Genomic DNA, 20,396 nt, shown 5'->3' with positions numbered 1-20,396 from the left:
TCTGTTTTTTTTTTTTTTTTTTCTCAAAGATGCAGGTAATATGCAGTAGCAACAAGACTCTTTCTTGTAGATATTTATAAGGTAGATAACTTGTTAAAGCTAATTATAAGTGTAAGCACATGGAAAGAAACAATCTCAGGAGAAAGTCTGAGACTGAGAGAAGGGGCCAGTTGGGGACATATTGGCATGAGTTTCTTGGCTAACAGCAATGGTCTTATTGGGATTATGAAGTCACTCCTTACAGAACATGCTAATGCGGATAGCACCACTGCTTGACACAATCAGCAATTAACCCACATTAACATAATACTTCCACTAAACCTCCACTGGCGTGAATAAGGCCGAAGGGGCTGAAGTGTTCGGGTCATTTGTTCACGCTGAACAAACTCAGCATACATCCAGGTTCATAGCTCAGCCTCACAGTGGCCCTTCCTGCTAGCGCACGACACAACAAACACTCATCCAAAACACTGGGGTGAGGGAACATGAGGGGACGAAGGAGGGGGGTGGACATTAAAAGCCTGACGATAATTGGAAGTATGTGAAAAATGACGTGTCACTTTGGTCAATAAAGAGCAAAGGTCACCGTAGGCAGGAGCCCAAACTCGGCACAAAATGTGCTCATTAAGGCATCCAATCAGAGTGTGGCGAGCAACCGGCCATTAGTCATCGGCCATCTGACCAACTCGGCCGGGCCGGCCTCTCTCTTATTGCTCTCCCTCTCTGTGGAGGGGGAAAACCGGCGCTGGTAAATAAATCGTTGCTCAGTCATCTGGAACATAATGTGGTCCTTTCTGCTCTCATCCTGCTTTGCCTGCTGGCTGTGCAGCCCTCAAACTGCTGCCTTGACATCCCTTTCAATAATAAATGAAGTTGCTTTTTGCCTACAGTTTGTTTGAAACCCTCCTCCACTCGGCACCTCCTACGCCAGTTCTCATTGGCGAAAACCACACAACTAACCAATCACCATGCCGAACATCTGATGACTTTGTTTACAGTTTGAATTTTACAGACATGACTTGAAGTGAGTGAAGTTGGCTTTCATTCCTTTAAGAGGGAAATTCTACCAAGAGATATCCAAGATTGTTTTTTGAGAATTTATCATTTCTCTTTGAAAAATTCTAAAATCTTGGACTGGGGTATAACAGAAAATATAAAGCTTCATCAGTGTAAAATCTCTTTTGTTAGACTGTCATCACCAGCGTCTTTCTTCAGACCCCCTGCCCAGATGGGCCCAGAGGAAGGTTCATTAATGCAGTCTTATCACAACCAGCTGATGGACCTACGCCACATCACCGGCCAGCAACGGCCTAAACATCTGCTTTAACTCTCTCCTGCTCTCTACATACACAAGCTTGGCTTAAGATGGTAAGCTAGACACATCTGCATAGTCAGATACTGAAACTTTCATAGAAACATACTTTTTACACTGCTCTCTGGAATACTTGACTCTGATTGGTCAATCACGGGCATGCTGCGATCAAGTATTGTGCAAACTATACAACTGATCGCTATCCCGTATTTTCTACCCAACTCTGCTACTTACTCTGTACTACTTTACAGTCCTGATGACACTGTCAAGGTTTATTTTATGATAATGGTGGGGTGACTGTACATTATCCCTTACATATGCATCAAAGGATGACTCAGAACTTTACCTTGTTCGCTGCTGTTGTCCCCACTGTGCGATGTGTGTCCTCCGCTGGATGGTCCCGGTGTGCCCCCGGAGCGTGTAGAAGCTGTATCATCATGGTCTCTGTTCCATGAGGTCTGTGAGGAAAGGGAGAGAGAGAGAGAGAGAGAGAGAGAGAGAGAGAGAGAGAGAGAGACATAGAGTAAGACGCACAATCAGGCATCAGATCACAGGAAAACATGCACACGCTACAGTCCCATGTTACAAAGACAGCTGGCTTTATCAGATGTTCCTCATTTTGTTGTTTTTCATCCTTTTATATCAGTCCTCACAACCTCACACAAAACTTCAATCAGCAAAAGGTTACAAGACTTATGGACCAAACCCAGTCACTGAGCACTGACGCCACACAGCCACTGGCTTCCTTAGACTCACACAAACAATGTAGCAGAATGTTGCAAAACAGAAGGGAGGTACTGTAAAAATGAAATAAAAATACAGCACTGTTTTAATTAACAGATTTAAACTGTAAGTAAAAAAAAAGTTGTATTACCCAAGAAAGAATATCCATAATCCAGAAACAAAAAATAAAAACAATGAAAGAAGAATTAGCAATAGCAGCTATGATGTGTATGCCTGTCCATGCACATGAACTGGCTAACTCTGAATACAAGAAGAGCCAGTCACTCATCTCTTATATCCCAGAGCGAGGGAGGGTATATGTGTGTGTGTGAGTGTGAGGCTGTTCGCTTGTCGCTGGCCTAGCGAATCAAAATGAAATCAAATAAGGGCCATTCTCCTTGAAGTTGGGAAGAGGAGGAGGAAAAAAAATATAGAAATCCTATTGACAATTAAGCTTAGGTGTATAATAGAGAGAAAGTGTCAGCTGTTGGGCGGATGGTATGTGGCAAATGGAGCAGACATGGGGATAAAGAGAAGTGGACGGAACAATGGCGAGCCGAGGCCTGCACACACTCAGCCCCATGCAGGGCCTACTTGTACTATAGAACAAAACAGATGTTGCCTCTTATCACAGGGTACCTCCACAAAAGTAACATTAGTGTGGGAGGAAAATATGAGCATCAGAGATGATAATGCTCAATAGCAGGCACAGAGAATCTTTAGACCTTTTTTTTAATGCCGATTTTGAGGTGAATATTCAGTTCTTGAGATTTAAACATGGAATAATGTGCTAAACATAGTTAAGAAGGGTGTATTCTTACTGAAAGCTGAAAGTATAATCAAAATAGACAAAATATTAGGAATGACTTTAGAACTTTTAATTTCTGTGGAAATCTGAGAAGAGTTGTGCACTCACATATTACTACACGTATGCACAATCATAGCCGTGCCAAATGAAAAAAAAAAAACAACAACATTGTATTCATGTGTGATTTGTACTTGCACAAATAAGTACTAAGTAATATTAATTAACTACATGTACTTACTATAGAGTTACAGTTAGGGTTAGAGTTTGGTTTAGGGTTAGTTATTATATAATTATGCATAATTGGTAACACATTACTTAAATCCTATAATCCATTATAAAAGTATTTTAATGCATTAATTATGCCTTGTAATGAATCTTATGATGCATTGTATGGTCTCATGAATAATTGTAACCACAGTTATAATGCATTATTAGAAAGTATAATGCATTAAAACTCGACAAACAACCAGTATCAGATGTAACAAGGAATCTATGTATAGTATAATGCCTTTTAACTTTGGTTACAATTATTTATGAAAAGATATAATGACTTATGATGTACATTATGAATACTTTTATAATGCATTATAGACAAAGGCTTTAAGTAAAGTGTTACCGCATAATTTACTGCTTTTCCTATAATAAGTACATGTATATCACCTTAAAATAAAATGTTACCCAAATGTTTCATCATTCATAATTATGTCTAAATGTAAACATAACAAACATAAATGTATAAAGCAGTTTGGAAAATGGAGCGTTTTAGCTCTGTTGATTTTATAACTACACTCCTGAAGTAACTTAACATGTAAATATTGATCTCTTTTATTTATACTGTACTCTTATAATGAAAACCAAACAAAAGATTTCTTGGTAAATATTGAAAAAAAAAAAAAAATGGAACAACCAAACTGCATTTGATATATTTGCCACAAGTCTCCTAAAAACTTGTGAGGCAAAATAGTGCCTGCCGTTCTAGATATATTTTTAAAAAATGTCCAGAAACAGTCAAAAAAAAAAAAAAAAAGATGTATTCTGCAGCATACCAAAAGTATGCCGTAAGAGGTAATCTAGAACACATGCCCAGGGAGCAAACAGTTAAAACTGAAATTGCCAGTTTCTACAACTCTTTGTAAAAGAGAAAACGAGAGAGAGAGAAAAAAATGGAGGGAACTTGTTTATTCAGAGCTTTGTGGAAAAGAATGGTACAGCACCCTGGAGACCGAGAACCCTAGAGTCCCCACACGTAAAAGGATGTTTTTTACGCACAACAAATCCCACTTGAAAATATAATTAGAATGGAGAAAATAGCAAACTATTGCATTAACTGTAATTGAACAAAAGAGCAGCGGGGCTTGTGGGAGGCTGTCGCTCGGCCCCATGGGAATGGGGGAGGGTCTCGGCCGAGGGTGAGTGACATCTCCAGGGTGCACTCCAGTCTATTTATAACTGCCCCGACAATCTTGTCCACCACAGATCTAACAGCTAATTAATAATATAAAAAAACGCAGAGCAGTCCACCGTCGAGCAGACACCCGGAGGAAACCGCACAGGCGCATGAGAGAAGGAGTAAATATGTGGGCCAGAATGAACAGCGGGTGGAGGCGGTGTGGATGCAGATGGTTACAGGAGAGATGAGTGCCTGTCCTGCTGCACACAACAACACACTTGATATATTCACTGTCCCTCTAATGAGCTAGCTACAATTTATTCAGTGCTTTTTTTTTCTTTTCTTTTCTTTTCTTTTTTTTTGGTGGTGGTGGTGGGGGGGGGGGGGCTTCATCCCTTCCCCCTCCACGTTTTCTCTTCCCTCGCTCCTTTTCTCTCTCCCTCCTCGTGTCATTCTCTCTCTCCGGTGCAGGATGTAGATTAATTCAATGCTTAATTGTTTAGTAAATTCAATTTTCCACATTCTATTCTGCATAGCTTTAGCTAAAGTTCTTAAAGCTGCAGTGCGTAGCCCAGGGAGAAGCGTTTGTCATCTGTGCCTTCCCTTTTTTCTTTTTTTTTCATTACCATTTTCTTCCTCCACCACTTAATTCGCCATGAAAAGATTTTCCTTGCTGGAAATTCTGATTCTGCTATGATCGGTGAGGCATTCCAATTCATTGCATTTTCATTGTGTTGGGTCTTAGATGGAAGCTCTCTTTCTCTGCACATTATACACGCACTCATGCAAAGAATATTGGGCTTCCAATTCATTTATAATAATAAAGAAAAATGTTTCAGGTTACTGTAGACTTCACAGGGGAAAGAAAACTCATAAACAGTATATGTTTACAATTTCATGCCACAGTGACTGCTCTCTCACTCTCTCCTTTTCTTTTTTCTTGTTTTTTTTTTTTTTTTTTAACACAGACTCACCAGTGTCACATTGTACTAGGCTATTTTTGGTTCCTGGCTTTATCTAGATAGCACAACAAAACGGACAGAGAGAGAGAGAGAGAGAGAGAGAGAGAGAGAGAGAGAGAGAGAGAGAGAGAGAGAGAGAGAGAGAGAGAGAGAGAGAGAGAGAGAGAGAGAGAGAGAGAGAGAGAGAGAGAGAGAGAGAGAGAGAGAGAGAGAGAGAGAGAGAGAGAGAGAGAGAGAGAGAGAGAGAGAGAGAGAGAGAGAGAGAGAGAGAGAGAGAGAGAGAGAGAGAGAGAGAGAGAGAGAGAGAGAGAGAGAGAGAGAGAGAGAGAGAGAGAGAGAGAGAGAGTTTTATATGCCTCATCAAACCAGATTAGCAAAGACACTTGAACAAGCTCACTAAAATACTCAAGCTCTGCTGGGAAATACTTGGGAAGCACAAGGTTCACACATGAGCTTTGCCCAGTGGATTGCAACCAGAAACTAAATCTGTTCAGGACACTTGTTTATTTGTTTACCCTGGCTTGTTGATAAGGCTGAGATCCTCGATGTTGATAACAGACCACGTGGCTGTCGGTTCAACTCTGCAGAAAAGCATCAGGGCTTCTTAAATGAATGGATGTGGTAATGACATGCACAGAAACAAAAAAAGGGAGGGTGAACGCTAGAACAGTCCAATACCCCCAAACACCTCCCTTTAACAAATCTTACAAAGCAAAATGGAGCGAAATCGGGGAGGAGGGACTTTTGGTCTACAGAGAAAGCGAAATCTCTTCAAATGGCCCGTGGGTGAGATCTCGTTTCAAAACCAGTAAAGTCGCCCTTAATGGCACTACTGGATAATCACACATCTCCTTTAATTACAAAACTGGCTGAAAGACTTTGGAGTGGAATCCTCAAGCTTCATTTCTCAAAAAACGATGGAATAACTGCAAAGACGTTTAACTATGGAAACAACTCTAAAGTATTTAATTTAGACAGAAAGTTACACTTAGCGTGAAGCAACATTATATGTTTATGAATAGCATATATAAATATGAACAGGGCTAATGTATATATCTCATCAGCACGTCTTTAAAAAGAACAGTTAACGATGCGTAACGCCTGTTTTCAATTGAACTAATCAAACACATTTTTATCATTTTCCCATGCCACTTTTTCAAAGGGTAAAACAGTCACGTTTGCTCTTTATATCACTTGTTGAATCGTTGAAAGCAGCCAACATTTGTCCAGATAAGGAACGAGGGATCTCACCTTCTCATTACTTCAACAAACAGAATGATGCGATCACATAATCATTTTAACATTGCCCAACTAGTGTGCTATCAAAAACAGATTTTGCGCACTCAGCTCTTATCCAAAAGTGTGAAAAGATGTTTGCTTGAGCACAAGTGATACATTCGACAGTGAGGATAAAACAGCAACCAAAGGAATCTCTCATGACAGGGAAACATTATTTAAACAAGTCCTATGTGTTCTCATTCACTAAAAGCTGAGCTTATATGAAATTGATCACAAATTCACAAATTATTAAGCACAAAAATGGCACAACTTCTGGGTGGCCTCTATGCAATTCATCAATAACATAGCTAATGCTCTGTAATAACACCCCTAGTTTTTAAATTGGCCCTGGACAAAACAGCAAGGAAACTGCAAACAGAGAAACTATTCAGCATTTCAATTATTTCAACCCCTCTTCAGGCCGCATGGAATAATCTAAAGAGCCCTCGAGTACTGAAGTCTAAGCACTGCGGAGGTTTTCACGGCATTGAGTTCATTAGCAAATGGCAGTGCCTCTCTGCAATTAAAGACAACTGTGCAAACGCTGCAGCCCGTGGAAAAGAGCGTCAGCACGGAGCAAATACGTCACACACAAGTTACCACGAGCCAGCCAATCGGAAAACAAACGATCCTGCTTCGAGCTGAGGCACAAGAAGGCAATAAACATGCCGAAACTAAAGATAAAGTCATTACTCTGACGCCACTAAATCTATTAGTTGATAAATGGTTGTATCAAAATCAATCAGTCATGACTAATTTCACTTAACTATTTCTATAACATAGCACACTTAAGTAATAATTGTAACAAATGAGAGAGAGAAAAAGTAATTCTTCAACTGGAATAACTTTTCTGTCCCCAAGGTAGTAAAGAAAAAAGAAAAAGAAACCAAAATCATTCTTGTTTTGCAACAAGTCTATCATAATTTTACCCAAGTCAGTTTTAAGGTTTGCATTATTATAGCTTTATACTTTTATTGTTGCTTTTGTAAGTTCTTGTCTACACAGACATTTTAACTTGATAATTAATGCATAAAAAGTGTTAATGTAAAAAAAAAAAAACTTTGCACTATTTCCTAAATTAATCTAATAATTTAGATGTTGTTGCCATTGCCATCACACAAGGCATTTTAGAGAATTAAGAATTTTTCCATTTAAGTTAATTTTTTTTTTTTTTTTTTACCAATCAAATCAGTATTTCATTATTTGAATTCAGAAACAAACTATTTCATTTTATGAGTTTCAAGATAATTGATGAACCTGTTGAACCTGGTTTAGAAAAAAAAACGAAACTTTCTCCACACTGTAAACAAAAAGTTGCTGGCTTAATTTTTTTACGTACAATCAACTTGGATGTTTAAGTCATTTCAACTTAAATTACATTAAACTGACGTAAACAAAAATTTGTTGAATCTTGCATAACTCATAAAAAAAAGTTGAAAATTGCTTAACTTATTTTGATGAGTTCAAGCAATGTAAAAACATATGCTGTCATAACTTATTGATCATATAATTCTTTTCAGTGCAACAATTGTCATAAATCAGTCTAGAACTCATTATACTAAAATACACTTAGTAGAGAAACATTTGAAAAAAAAGTGTGTGTGTGTGTGTGTGTGTGTGTGTGTGTGTGTGTGTGTGTGTGTGTGTGTGTGTGTGTGTGTGTGTGTGTGTGTGTGTGTGTGTGAAATTGTTTAAATAATATACGACTTAATACTACATTTATTTACTCTAGACCTATGTAAAAAAAAAAAAAAAAAAAAAAAACTTTTTTTTTTCATTAATGTGGCAATTATACACATATATAATATAAAGTGGTAGCAGGATCTACTGAACAGGGTCCTCCAGATTGAAGACCGCAGTGAAGGGGTTAACTAGTAGTTAACTAGTCCCGGCTCCGCTCATACGGCACCTGAGGCTCATATGGCCGCGCGTTTATCAGTACAATATAGCCTAGGAAAACAACGTGATCCAAACTGGCTGAGCCGCATTCACCAGTTCTAGAGAGAGAGAGAGAGAGAGAGAGAGAGAGAGAGAGAGAGAGAGAGAGAGAGAGAGAGAGAGAGAGAGAGAGAGACTCTGACTTTTTCACCCCTGAGCTCTGCCCTCCTTCTCTTCACACGATACTTGCAAAACAATTCTAAGCTGGAGTTGAGACATTATTGATACGATGCTTCAGTGCACGGAGGACGAAAACACAGAACAGCGCTGGACCACAGAGTTTAATCAATTCTATGTATATTTCAGATTTTCTTATGCTGCAGTATTCCTGCTGGAATAAATTGGCCTTTGAATAAATGAACCGCCTCTCTCCCTCTTGTTAACATTGTTGAGAATTTGCACAAAGGAGTTTTTTTTTTCCAGTCCAATTCAACTTTATGCCCGAGGGCATATATTAAAAATACATATGGAACGAGATAATGCATGAGCGACGCAAATTCGTTAGGGATGTCACCGCCTAGCAAGCTCAGACTGTACCCAAAAAAAGAAGAAAAAATGTAAAATACATATAGCCTAGGACCTAGAGTCAAATACTCGATGAAGTTAACTTTAACACTGTTAACCAAAAACTGCACAGAGATCGCCCACTCCGCATCTAGTTATCTTAAACTTATTGGTAACACTTTACAGTAAGGTTAATTAGTTAACTACGTATCAGTTAGCATGGACTAATGAACTGCACTTATTCAGCATTTATTAATCTTTGTTAATGTTAATTTCAACATTTACTAATACTTTATTCAAATCTTGTTAACATGAACAGTAAACTAACATAAACAAACAATGAACAGCTGTATTTTTACAAACTGACGTTAACAAAGATTAAAAAATACAATAACAGTTGCTCATGGTTAGTTCATGTAAGTTAACACATTAACTAATGTTAACTAATGAACCTTATTGTAAAGTGTTACCAACTTATTTTTAAATTTACATTTAAGTTTTAAAGCTCTCTATCTAATTTTAAGCAGTGGACTACAATCCTAACCAGCGGCTTTATGTACGATTTATAATAAAACAAAACAGATTCTACCTCGCATTAGCAAACTTTTGAAAAGTTGGACAGTTTACATTGGGGAATCAGACTTTCAGGAAAGATGTAAACATCTAATACAAGCCCTAATATTTAGACGTTAGACGTCATCAAGAAAAAAAATATATAGGACACGTCTTCATCTTAAAGTCAATTAAAGATCTGAATTCGTGCCCTCGAGCAAAGCATAAATTGCTCTTATCAAGTTATATACCTGCATACCCAGGGGTCTTCAGCCTAATTTATTTCTATCGCTTAGATTCATCTCTGCTCAAAAGTAAAAAAATTGACACATGCATAGAGTTTGTCAAAAGAGTTATAAACACAATTGACATCATGCTGCCGTTGAATTAGATGCATTATCCGCACAGATCTGCTCATTAACATAATCTTTACACAGCCGAGATAGAACCAGAGGTCGTTTTATTAAAGCCTTGTTTAGTAATGAATGGAACAGGGTTTTCTCTTCCTCATATAAAAGCTGGTGGCACTCATTGGAAAGATAAAACTGCTCGATGCTTTATTCGACCACTCAGCCATATGGAAGATGACGGATTTAAATTATTTAGCCTAATCGCTTCATTACTTTTTATGCTGGCGAATCCACTAATCCCCTTAATATAGCCACTTTTTTTAAACAATTGCCCCTCCCAGGACTCATTTTATTAATTAACAAAATAGGTAGCCTATATTTTAAATAAATATTATCGACGTGTTGCGCTAAAAGCAACGGACACGTAAAAGTTTAATTTAAAGTGCTTAAAGTTCAAGAAACATCAAAGAATCCACCAGCACAAACTGGCGCATATTAAAAGAGCACAGAGACACAGAATTCCATATCTATAGATTTTCCTATAAAACACACAGAGTACTGTATGGCACAGTAGCTACTGCTCAAACATGAACGCGCGCTGCTTATGCAATTCAAAGCGTTGAGAGTAGAACTCTGAGCAAATGCGCGCTCTTGTCTGAGGAAAAACACTGACAAGGCAACTAATGAAGCGTGAACAACAGCAGAAAACCAAAGCACCAAATCTCGAAATGTCTACTATAGCTATGTCTCCATTAGCTTCGTAATATTTCCGTAATATACAATAGATAGCCTAAGCATTTGGTTTGATTAAAAAAAAAAAGGCAGACGAGAGAAAAGAAGAGGGAAAGGACTAAATTAAAATCGACAAGAAACAGGTCAAGTTTATGGCAATGCTTTCACGAGCTAATCTCCTCGGGTCAGTTCCGGGATCAAACCGTAATGAAGCAATAATGGGCCACATTATTCCAAATTTTTCAATCCGATGGAATTTAAAAGCCCTAATCGTATGCAAATAACGCCGAGCAGAGAAAGTGACCCAAAAGACGATCTGAATGGCCGGGAAAGAAATGGACTCCTCCACGTACCTGATCAAGTGGCCCCGATGATCTTGTAATTTCTTCACTGTCTGATTTTGATCCTCCTTCTCTGTCGTCTATAACCAAGTCGATGGGCATCTTTCCTTTCAAACAGCTGATGTACCGATGACAGAAATTGTCACAAAGTTCATGTACCTATAGATACAAAAGGAAGCGGGGGGGGGGGGGGGGGGTAAAAAAAAATCACAAAGGGTCATCACAGCGAGTTGACAAGTGCATCCAGAACTCCTATTGACATGGAAAACCTCTCCCAATGGCCTTCTCTGATAGCTATCAGACGCATGCAGAATGGGAAATAACTTTACTCTCTCGCAAAATAGAGATATCGCAGAAAATTGACACTGACAAGACGACTCACGGGCAACACCGTATTCAACACCCGTGTTAAATTCATCTGCTCCCGGGGTTGTGGCCATTAGAGAGATGGCCTGCTTGACTGACATTTAAGGTAAACTGTTTAATTTCGTCCAGTTATTTCATTACCACCTCTTTACAAGGCAATAATATGGTGGGTGACATTCAGTGGCGAGAGGAGAATTCTTCATTTATGGCTGAATGCTCAAAATATCGCTTTGCCGCGTTATCTCAGCACACATAACCCCAGAGCCTCATGCAAATATCTGGAGACTTGGAGCCAATGGTTCTTATGTGTATTCAATAGTGTAAAACTATATGGTTTGGCGATAAATCACTTGATAGGCTCACTCTCGTCGTGGAAACAGGTGTTGATAAAATTCCTCCAAATTGGATCGCTGATAACAACCGCTGATAATCAACATGGTCGACTTTATCGTATCACATAATCATATAGGCCTAATAAATGAACTGAACGCCGTTAGGTGGCACAACAAGCAGAGAAACACTGAAATTACTGCTCTGGAATATCTGTGGCCGTGGAAGCAGGTTGCATTGTAATTAAACTCGGAGGAGAAATAGGCAGCGTGATTGATTTTGACACTAATTACAACAGACCAGGAAAAATACATTTATGCAGATGAGGCCCATAGGTTTGAAGAGAGGACTGGCCAGTTGGGGGAAACTTTGATTACCTTTTCGAGCTCCAAAAGATGAAACCGTAAAACTTGAATGGCTTGTATCATCTGGGGGAAATGAACAAATGAAAAAAAAAAGGGGGGTTCACTTTAAAGGTGACGGAATCAACAGGCCCAGGACAATTACAAACGATAGTTACACAATTAAGTGATTTATGACATTTAGGATCATTTACGACATGAGATTACTATCTAAGCAATGCATTGCAATTAAAGTCAGATTATACTACATTTATGAATACATTATCACTTTAATCCGTGCTGTAACGAGGGGGATGTGTGTCTTCCATCAACATACAATGCTAAGAAATAAATTGTATTTAAATTCAACCCTTACCAAAAAAAAAAAAAAAAAAAAAAAAACGGCAGTTATCCATAACAATTAGCAATGCTATTAAGAAATCAACAAAACTTTCTGAATATTTAATAAAAGTTTTGCAGGCAAATACAAAATAATAATAATAATTTACTCACCAAATTATCCAGCTCAGGGTTTGATGAAAATAGCGGCTTTTCTGCTCGGATCTGAGACGATATGCATGTAAATCATTTAAATTTGTGAGGAAAAAAATACGTTCATTTAAGAAAAAGAAAAAAAAAACGCAAATTAAATTTAAAAGCATTGATTAGCTCGTGTGTTTATTAATGTAAAATGAATATAAAGTATTATGATGGTATGGTTTAAAGTTACAGACAGTACATCACCTACACATTAAAACATGCAAAAACTTTTTTTTTTTTTTTTTGCGCAATAAAACAGTTTCTGACCTGTTTTGCGAACACTGCTATATCTTCATTGAAAGACTCTGATGAACACACATCGCCTCCAGCCACACCGGGCTCTCTAGGTGTGCAAGTGGCTAATTCACATTTCTCAAAAATCAGTGCTAGAAGTGGGAACAGAGGGTGCCTGGAATAAAAACACACAGGTCACTGCGGGGGAAGCTCTGGATTAACACACGACACTTTATAACACTTCACAACTCCTTCTCATTGTATAAGAACGCATTTGAACTCATTTAATTTATGTCAGCAAACAAAACTGCTTGAGTACCACTGCGCCACGATAGCATGGTGAAAGTGTTTATGTCGATTCATTTTCATGTGACTTGCGTTATAACGAGCTTATTAGTTGTGCATAATACTGGGTCAAATGTAAACTGGACTGCTGAACGTATTATCAATATAAACAGTGGACTACAAGGTTAGAGCACCTCAAATGCTCGCGTTGAGTCTAGGCCAAGCATGCAGTTTAACGTGGTTCAAATAGTGGGCCTACATCTTGAGTAAATGTTTAGGGTCGTATCTAATCCATAATGAATGAGAGGACGTTATATAGCTTGTTACTGAATGCGTATAAATTGCTGTTTCGAACGGCAACCATATTAATATACAGCACTGTGACGAGAACTATTATGCTCAAGCAGCTTTTGTATGCTAGGCGCTTTTGGATACACTCCGCACATATTTGCACATATTATTACCATTGCAGGGTATTACTGCATGAGAAAAAATCCTTTATTGTTTTTTTTAGGAGTGTTTATAGTATAGGAATCACTTCTGTGCGCATCTGTCCAAAATATGTATTTTATCCATTTAACAAATAAGCAGGCCTGATGTTAACAATTAAGAAGTTCTAGCTGAAATAGCCTATAACACACACATCGATGCTTTATCCGCAACAATTTTGGTTGCACTTTATTTTACATTACAGGGTACTTAGCTAAAAAAAAAGTTCTGGGTAATATAAGATAACTACCTGGGTTAAGGTTAAGTTTAGGGGTAGGTTAAGGGTTAGTACTGAGTTATTACTAATTTATTGTAAATACTATAATAAGTACATGTACATGGGGAACAGGACTGTAAAATAAAGTGCTACCCGGTTTTTTAAATGCAATATTTATCGACTTAAATATTGAAGATTAAACCTAAACATTAGTAAGAAATTTAAAACAACAACAAAAACATGTCACAAAAAGAAATGCAAAATAAACAGTAAAACAGGTTTTTAAAAGGTTGAACTAATCCAAAAGTAAGGAGGAAAACTTTTAGAAAAACAAAAACTAAACAATCATGGCGCCTCAAGTTCTCAATATGTTTTACAGAAACTATTACGCACTTCATCATAAAATATATGTATTGGCTATCTCCACGTACCCGTAAATGGAGTCTTTATCTCTTTTTAGAGCGTCATTGACGGATGAGCCCATGCTGGGCGGCATGGCGTTGGTGTGGGCTGTGTGCGGGTACTGGTGGGAGTGGAGCTGGGGCCCGTGGTTCAGGTGAACAGCCTGCATGGATCTGGCAGCGTGCGGGTCCCCGTACATCGTGCTCGGGATTCCTACTCCGTCCATCCCATAGTGGGGTATATCTTCGTACTGCACACACACACGAAGGGCAACATTCCCATGTTGTCACTTTTATCTCTTACAGAATGCATAAATAGAAAAAAACTACACTAAAAGAAAATATAAACGTCTACATCGGATGTTCTCGGACTAAAAAAAAAAAAAAAAAAAAAAATAAGGCGTATGCGAAATGAAAACACGTTGTTCTGGTATTACAAAATAATGAAATATATCAACTGTACATTCAGACTATCTCGTGCTTCTAACACTATGCGCAAAAAAAAAAAACGCCATTTATTGATTGCAAAAGCTATCATGTGATTTTTAATAAACAGACAGACTTAGAATGTTGCGTCGGACACATTCACATGAAGTACTGAGATACAGCTTTAATGAGATCATCACAAAAATATCACTTTTTATGTGCATTTTATATTTTCACAAGTGTAGCTCGAGTAACAGGTAATGCCATTTGCATGTAATAACTATGTATTATATTGTTGTCAAACTAAATGCATTATATTAACATAAGCAGCACTATTAAGATTAGTCTGATTAAACACAAATTTACGTTGGTCATTCGAACCTTCCAGTTTAATTGAATATTTGATTAGTTTATTAAAATAACCTATCAGTGACATTGATAATTTATCGTAATAATTTTAAGTGTTGTGATATTGTAATATAGGAAAGTGTGATGATGAGAACATGACACATTTGAATCCCAAATCTACAGAGGTGTAAGCAGGACAGCAGGGTGCTGTTGTAGTTCCTCCATCCAAAGCAAAAGGTCGGATGGTTGCGATGAAATCTACTTTGTGATTGTTTACATTTGATTACAAATGCAAAGGAAAAAGTGGCCAACTTTACAAGTTCAAGCGCACAGCTGTTTCATTGTAGTGCTATTTGAAAGTGAATGTTATTATATAGAATATAGTTTTAAAAAATTGAATTTGCTCCCTATTAATATTCCTGCACAGTGTGTCATCATAGCATGTATTATGATAAGTTTTAGTTATGAAAGTTGAACTATTCAAATAGTTTAAAAGCTTTAAATAATTTGGCCTTTTGGAGAGTGCGTTTAGTAAAAGTATAGTTCAAAAATTAGGAATTGCTCCCTGTCAAACGTAATTAGAGAGTATCATATTTTTTTCCTAAATTGTTTCAGTGTCCCAAAAGAGACATGGACGCAAGTGAGCGATGTAAAAAAAAAAAAGAGAGAGAAAAAAAGAAAAGCTGGCAGGCTAAAGAAGAGAAAGTTTGACTGCGAGACTGTCATCGGCCACGTCTCAGTATTTCCAACTGCTTTCAGCAATACGGAGTCGAAGAAACTTTTCGGGATACGTACCCTCTGCGCCATCGCCCTCCACACTCCCTCGTCTTCCTTTAATCAAAAATATATCCCCTATCAGGCCAGGGTGAATGGGAAATAAGCACGCAAATTCCAAATGCGGGATATGTTTTCCCCCTAAAAAAATCCAAACGCCTCTTTCAAGCGAGCGATGAAGCCAGTCCTTCACCACAAGTTCAGCCAGGCGCGTTCGGCGATAAGTCCCCTTCGCTTTCTTTCCCCTGGACAGCGACAAGGATCGAGCGAAATCTTCTTTTCCAAAGCAGTATGAAAACAGCCCCTCAAACAAAACTAGCGCATCTCATGGCTTTCTGCCACTCCGGCTGTCAATCAATCAAACGCGAGCTTGTCAAAGTGCTGAATGAATGATGATCCTCTGCGCGCTTCCACTGGTTAGCACCCCTAACGAGAATACTACTCAAATGCACAAAAATGAAGCTCGCTCTCGTTTCTTTGATCACTCTCGGCTCCTGAGTTGATTTTTTATGCAATAGCTTCTAAATGAGAACAAGAGGAGGTGGGCTGATAATTCTGGCTTAGTTTTTCTTAAAGGAGCCACGATCGATGCTGCGAGCTGCCTTTCCCCGTTTGTGTACAATGAGTGTGTGTTGAACGCGGCTCAGCAGCTGAATCTGGACCAGACTGCAGAAACCCGGAAGTAGTGGTGGCCATAACAGGTCGCGTCTTGCACAATGCGATGGGCCACATCAAGTTCCAGCCAAAGCAGGGGGGGTGAAATGTGTGGGACGCAGGAAAGCGCAGACCACTACCACGATTCAGCATGAGCCGAGATACAATAACATGTACAGACCGCGTTGTGCTTTCTGGTCGACGGCACTGCGTTCAAAAATTCATGCCAAAACGTACAATATATAAAGTCATGTACGTGTTTACATAAAGGCAGTGACTATTAGGGGACTCTTTCACATCAGGTCACTCTCAACGCTGCTTATGTTTATTATTAGGTATGATTTTGGGATCTATTTACAACAGTCGAGAAACTTGGACACCCTGTTTAAGCCGCGTAATGAAGTTTACCCACGCGTCGTGTGCTATTACGCGGGAGCCTGTAGAAATGCACTGCGTGAATAATACGAAATATCAGGGGTTCTTACGCCAAATGCCTATTTACTTTACATTTCACACAAACATCATTATTCAGAAACAGCATATGCCGCACTTCAGCAGTGCTGCGTGCGCTCTGAGCCAAAACACCCCCGCCATTTGTGAATGGGCTCATCCACTTACTGTAGGATCTTAGGAGTTTTGGTGCAGTGTCCAATGAAAGCGTGCTACAGTGAATCAAGCCGTCTATTGGTTCAAAGAATGATCAATCATTAATTTATCGCTCGATATGCTTCCATAAATGAAGAAAGGGTGGAATGAAAATACTGTAATCTGGAGGGAAAATGTGCTCTTCGTATTCTGTTTTGTTCTCTGCTCTCTCCTTCTCTCTCCCACTCAAACACACGTACTACTCACAGAGACAAGAATTCATTATTTTTAATATATTTCTTTAGTTTTGTCATTTGTTCATTCTCTCTTTCTCACCATCACATTTCTATTCCTCATTAAAAGTTGTGGATATAACTTTTTGTCAGTCTACAGTGATGTGCAACATATTCCCTTGAGTTTAAACAGTTTGGAGAGGTGGTTTGTGTTCTGGACAATTTAAAATGCATCTCCCCAAATAAGGGAATCTCTTTGTTATTATAAATAATACATCTTCCATAAAATGCTCAAATGAAGGCTGAATAAGCGGCTTTAAACACACACACTGACTGATGTAGGCTGGAGTGCACCATTGTGGGCAATACAACTGACCCGGTGACAAGGTGTATGAAGTTTGTCTGAGGAGCATCTGTCATCGATCAGAAGCGATTAATGCGAGGAACAGTGTCTTATCAGCTGCCACGAGCATCACACAATCCTCGCTTCCCGCGGAAGAGCCGCGCGCATTCACAGGCATGAAATTACTATCAAATCCCCAAAGCGCTCGGCAAACGAAGGGTGCGCGCCGCGCGGTGCGGGATCTGATGTGGACTTAAACACGAATGAAAGGAGGATTCGTGAAGCAAATGTAACAGATATATGGCTAACCCAACGCCGTACAACAGACAATCACGCACACCTTTATTGGTAAGTGGCTATCGTCTTTTCTAAGTCTACAATAAAGTTTTAGTTTATCTAAAATATTCTTGTTGTTCAGTTAAGTATGTACTATAGTTGCAATGCATATTGTGAAGTATACAATATGCATGGAAGTCAACTCGTTTGTTTTATTGATGTTTGCAATCTTAACATTAGTTTTGTGTCTGTCTCAATTATGTGAGAACCAAACGGCATGACTTGAAAGCTGTACTTACCCAAACGCTTAACTGCTGTCACAGTACCAGAATAGCATTATAAAGTAATTAAGTTCCTTCAATTAGCATCTATAAAAGGACGCTATAGAGCACAATGAGGGCATGGACTTTCACTGTTTAGGTTGCCTTTTAGTGAGGGTCAGCAGATTGCAGCACGCATCACTGAGTTAATGCCATCATTTCGGATAATTTGGGTTTAGAAAGAGATGTGAATCGTTCGACGTAAAATGATTCAAAATAAGTAACTAAACGGGCATTATATCACATGGAAAGCACTGGCGACATTTGTACAACTACGCAATAGGGTTGGGTGTGTTTCAAAGTATCCATTTAGGCTTAATTTAATTATTAAAATTATGGCAACACTTTATTTTACAGTGTATTTGTTACATGCGACATGTAGTAACTATAAATGATACACAATTACATCCAACCCTAACCTTATATATTAAGTAGCTACATGTAGATAATTAATATCACTCAGAACTTCAATGTATAAATTTAACAAGGACACCTTAAAATAAAGAGTTACACTTTATTTTAAAGTGTCCTTGTTACACATGTTGAATGCAGTTACTGTAGTAATAACTATAAATTATGCAAAACTACATGCAACTAACCCCTAACCAAACCTTAACCCTATAGTAAGTTCAGTACATGTAGTTAATTATTATTACACAGTACATAGTTACAATGTAACACGGACACCTTAAAATAAAGTGTAACCAAAAAAAGTAACCATAATTATTTATAGGCTATAATTAGGAACACGTGCACACATATATATGAATATATTAAGGTAGAGCATTAAGTATAGCTATACAATAAATAAATCTAATTTTAGAACAAGGGGTTTTGAACTATTCGGCTGTTCCTTTTAGCAGATTTGAGTCACTCTTGAAAACAAGAACGTGTTGGAACGCACGAAGACATGTGGATGTTTATTACAAAAATGTTCCCATTCTGCCTCAATATTTGTTATTCATTTGAATCTTTTTCTCCCTAAGTCGCTATTGAAAGCAACATGCCGCTGTGGTTCAGAAGTCAAACGGAGGTCATCCTTTATTTCCCCCCGCAGCGATCAGCGACCAGGGGCCAGTCAGCAGTGAACCCTGCCTTCTCCACCACTGACAACTGCATGCAACTTACAAGACTAGCGGGAATGGGTAAGACGCATGGGAGAAAACAGCAGGCTACTAACTTTCTTTCTTTCTTTTTTTTTATCTTGCCACTGCTTGGCTATAATGCTCTTACAGCGTGTTTCAAGTGCTTGTCAAATGTGAAATGTTTGAATATTCAAATAATCATTAGCTACTCTACGCGTTTCCTTGTCCGAGCGCACAACGGACACGTTTAAGACAATTACTAGCAAATAAAAAAAGAGAATATTTATTTACTAATCGTGGGGGAAATTAAATCCATGGTCCTGCATGGCAAGATTATTACGACGAAACTGTAAAACTAAAAAAACTTTGTGCACTTTTGATGGTTCATATGTTTTCCAGGCTACCTGAATGAATCAAACACGTCCACTGCGTTCAGGAATTTTAGGAACAATTAGTCGGAGGGGGAAAACAATGGCTAAAATAATTTTTATAGGACTACAGGTGTAGTGAAAAAAAAAAAAAAAACATTATGGAAACACAATGGAAACATTAAAAATAAAGAAGCGCTAAGCATTTGTTTATTTCATGTTTACGTATAGGCCTATTTAAAAATTAGAAATCAGTGTGTTTTTAATTTTAACTTCGCTTTGTGATTTTATCTGAGTCTACTTTGTTGTTTTATTTTGCTTGATCTTATTTTATTGTCAAAACCTTCATAATTGAGAAACGTACTGCAGGCCAGTTGGATTTGCAATAATGTATACTACTACAGAAGATCCAAAAGAAAAACATATTTTTCATATGCAAAGGCTCGCAGTGACCTGTATGCTTGATCATGTGCGCCTTCTACTGGAAACACACTGAATTTTCTTTCTTTGTTTCTTAATGAGAGACGCAATGACTTTTCTGACATGCACAAAAACATGCGAATCGCCGTCAATAATAGCGCTCTAATCTTAAATAATAGTTAAAATACCAATTCTTAGTTTATTAATGATGACAATCAATTAGGACAATTTAGGAGACTGCATGAATATTTAAAAGTAGCCTACTTGACAAAGTTTGATGACGGAGCATTGTGACAGATCCGTCAAAGGTTGAAATCTAGTAACTTACTCTTAATTCAGCTTAATCTTTATTATTTTATGTTTGAACCTCCCTTACTAAAATCTGCATTGTATATCGCATGGTGTGATACTGATGTAGCCATTTGAATATTTGTGTTAAAAACAAATCATCAGAAAATGTCCCACTTCGCC

General features: G+C 38.1%; 1 protein-coding gene across 9 annotated transcripts in view; it reads right to left on the bottom strand.

The window, feature by feature from the left end:
* meis1b (Meis homeobox 1 b) overlaps positions 1-16,309 on the bottom strand; it is a 64,579-nt gene extending 48,270 nt beyond the window's left edge. For all 9 annotated transcript variants that reach the window (XR_014029123.1, XR_014029124.1, XR_014029125.1 and 6 more), the window contains exons 1-7: positions 15,663-16,309; positions 14,124-14,344; positions 12,735-12,876; positions 12,441-12,491; positions 11,964-12,014; positions 10,903-11,049; positions 1,659-1,770 (exon numbers count right to left, since the gene is read on the bottom strand). Coding sequence is in view for 6 of the 9 variants with exons in the window: in XM_081351814.1 (XP_081207940.1) it covers positions 1,659-1,770; positions 10,903-11,049; positions 11,964-12,014; positions 12,441-12,491; positions 12,735-12,876; positions 14,124-14,344; positions 15,663-15,674 (736 nt within the window). In the remaining 3 variants the exon portion in view is untranslated. The remainder of the gene's footprint in view (positions 1-1,658; positions 1,771-10,902; positions 11,050-11,963; positions 12,015-12,440; positions 12,492-12,734; positions 12,877-14,123; positions 14,345-15,662) is intronic.
* Positions 16,310-20,396: the final 4,087 nt, after the last annotated feature.

The sequence above is a fragment of the Scardinius erythrophthalmus genome, assembly GCF_964197995.2.
Source record: "Scardinius erythrophthalmus genome assembly, chromosome: 21".
In the NCBI taxonomy this organism is placed as follows: Eukaryota; Metazoa; Chordata; class Actinopteri; order Cypriniformes; family Leuciscidae; genus Scardinius; species Scardinius erythrophthalmus.
This window is presented reverse-complemented; position numbering and strand designations above follow the sequence as displayed.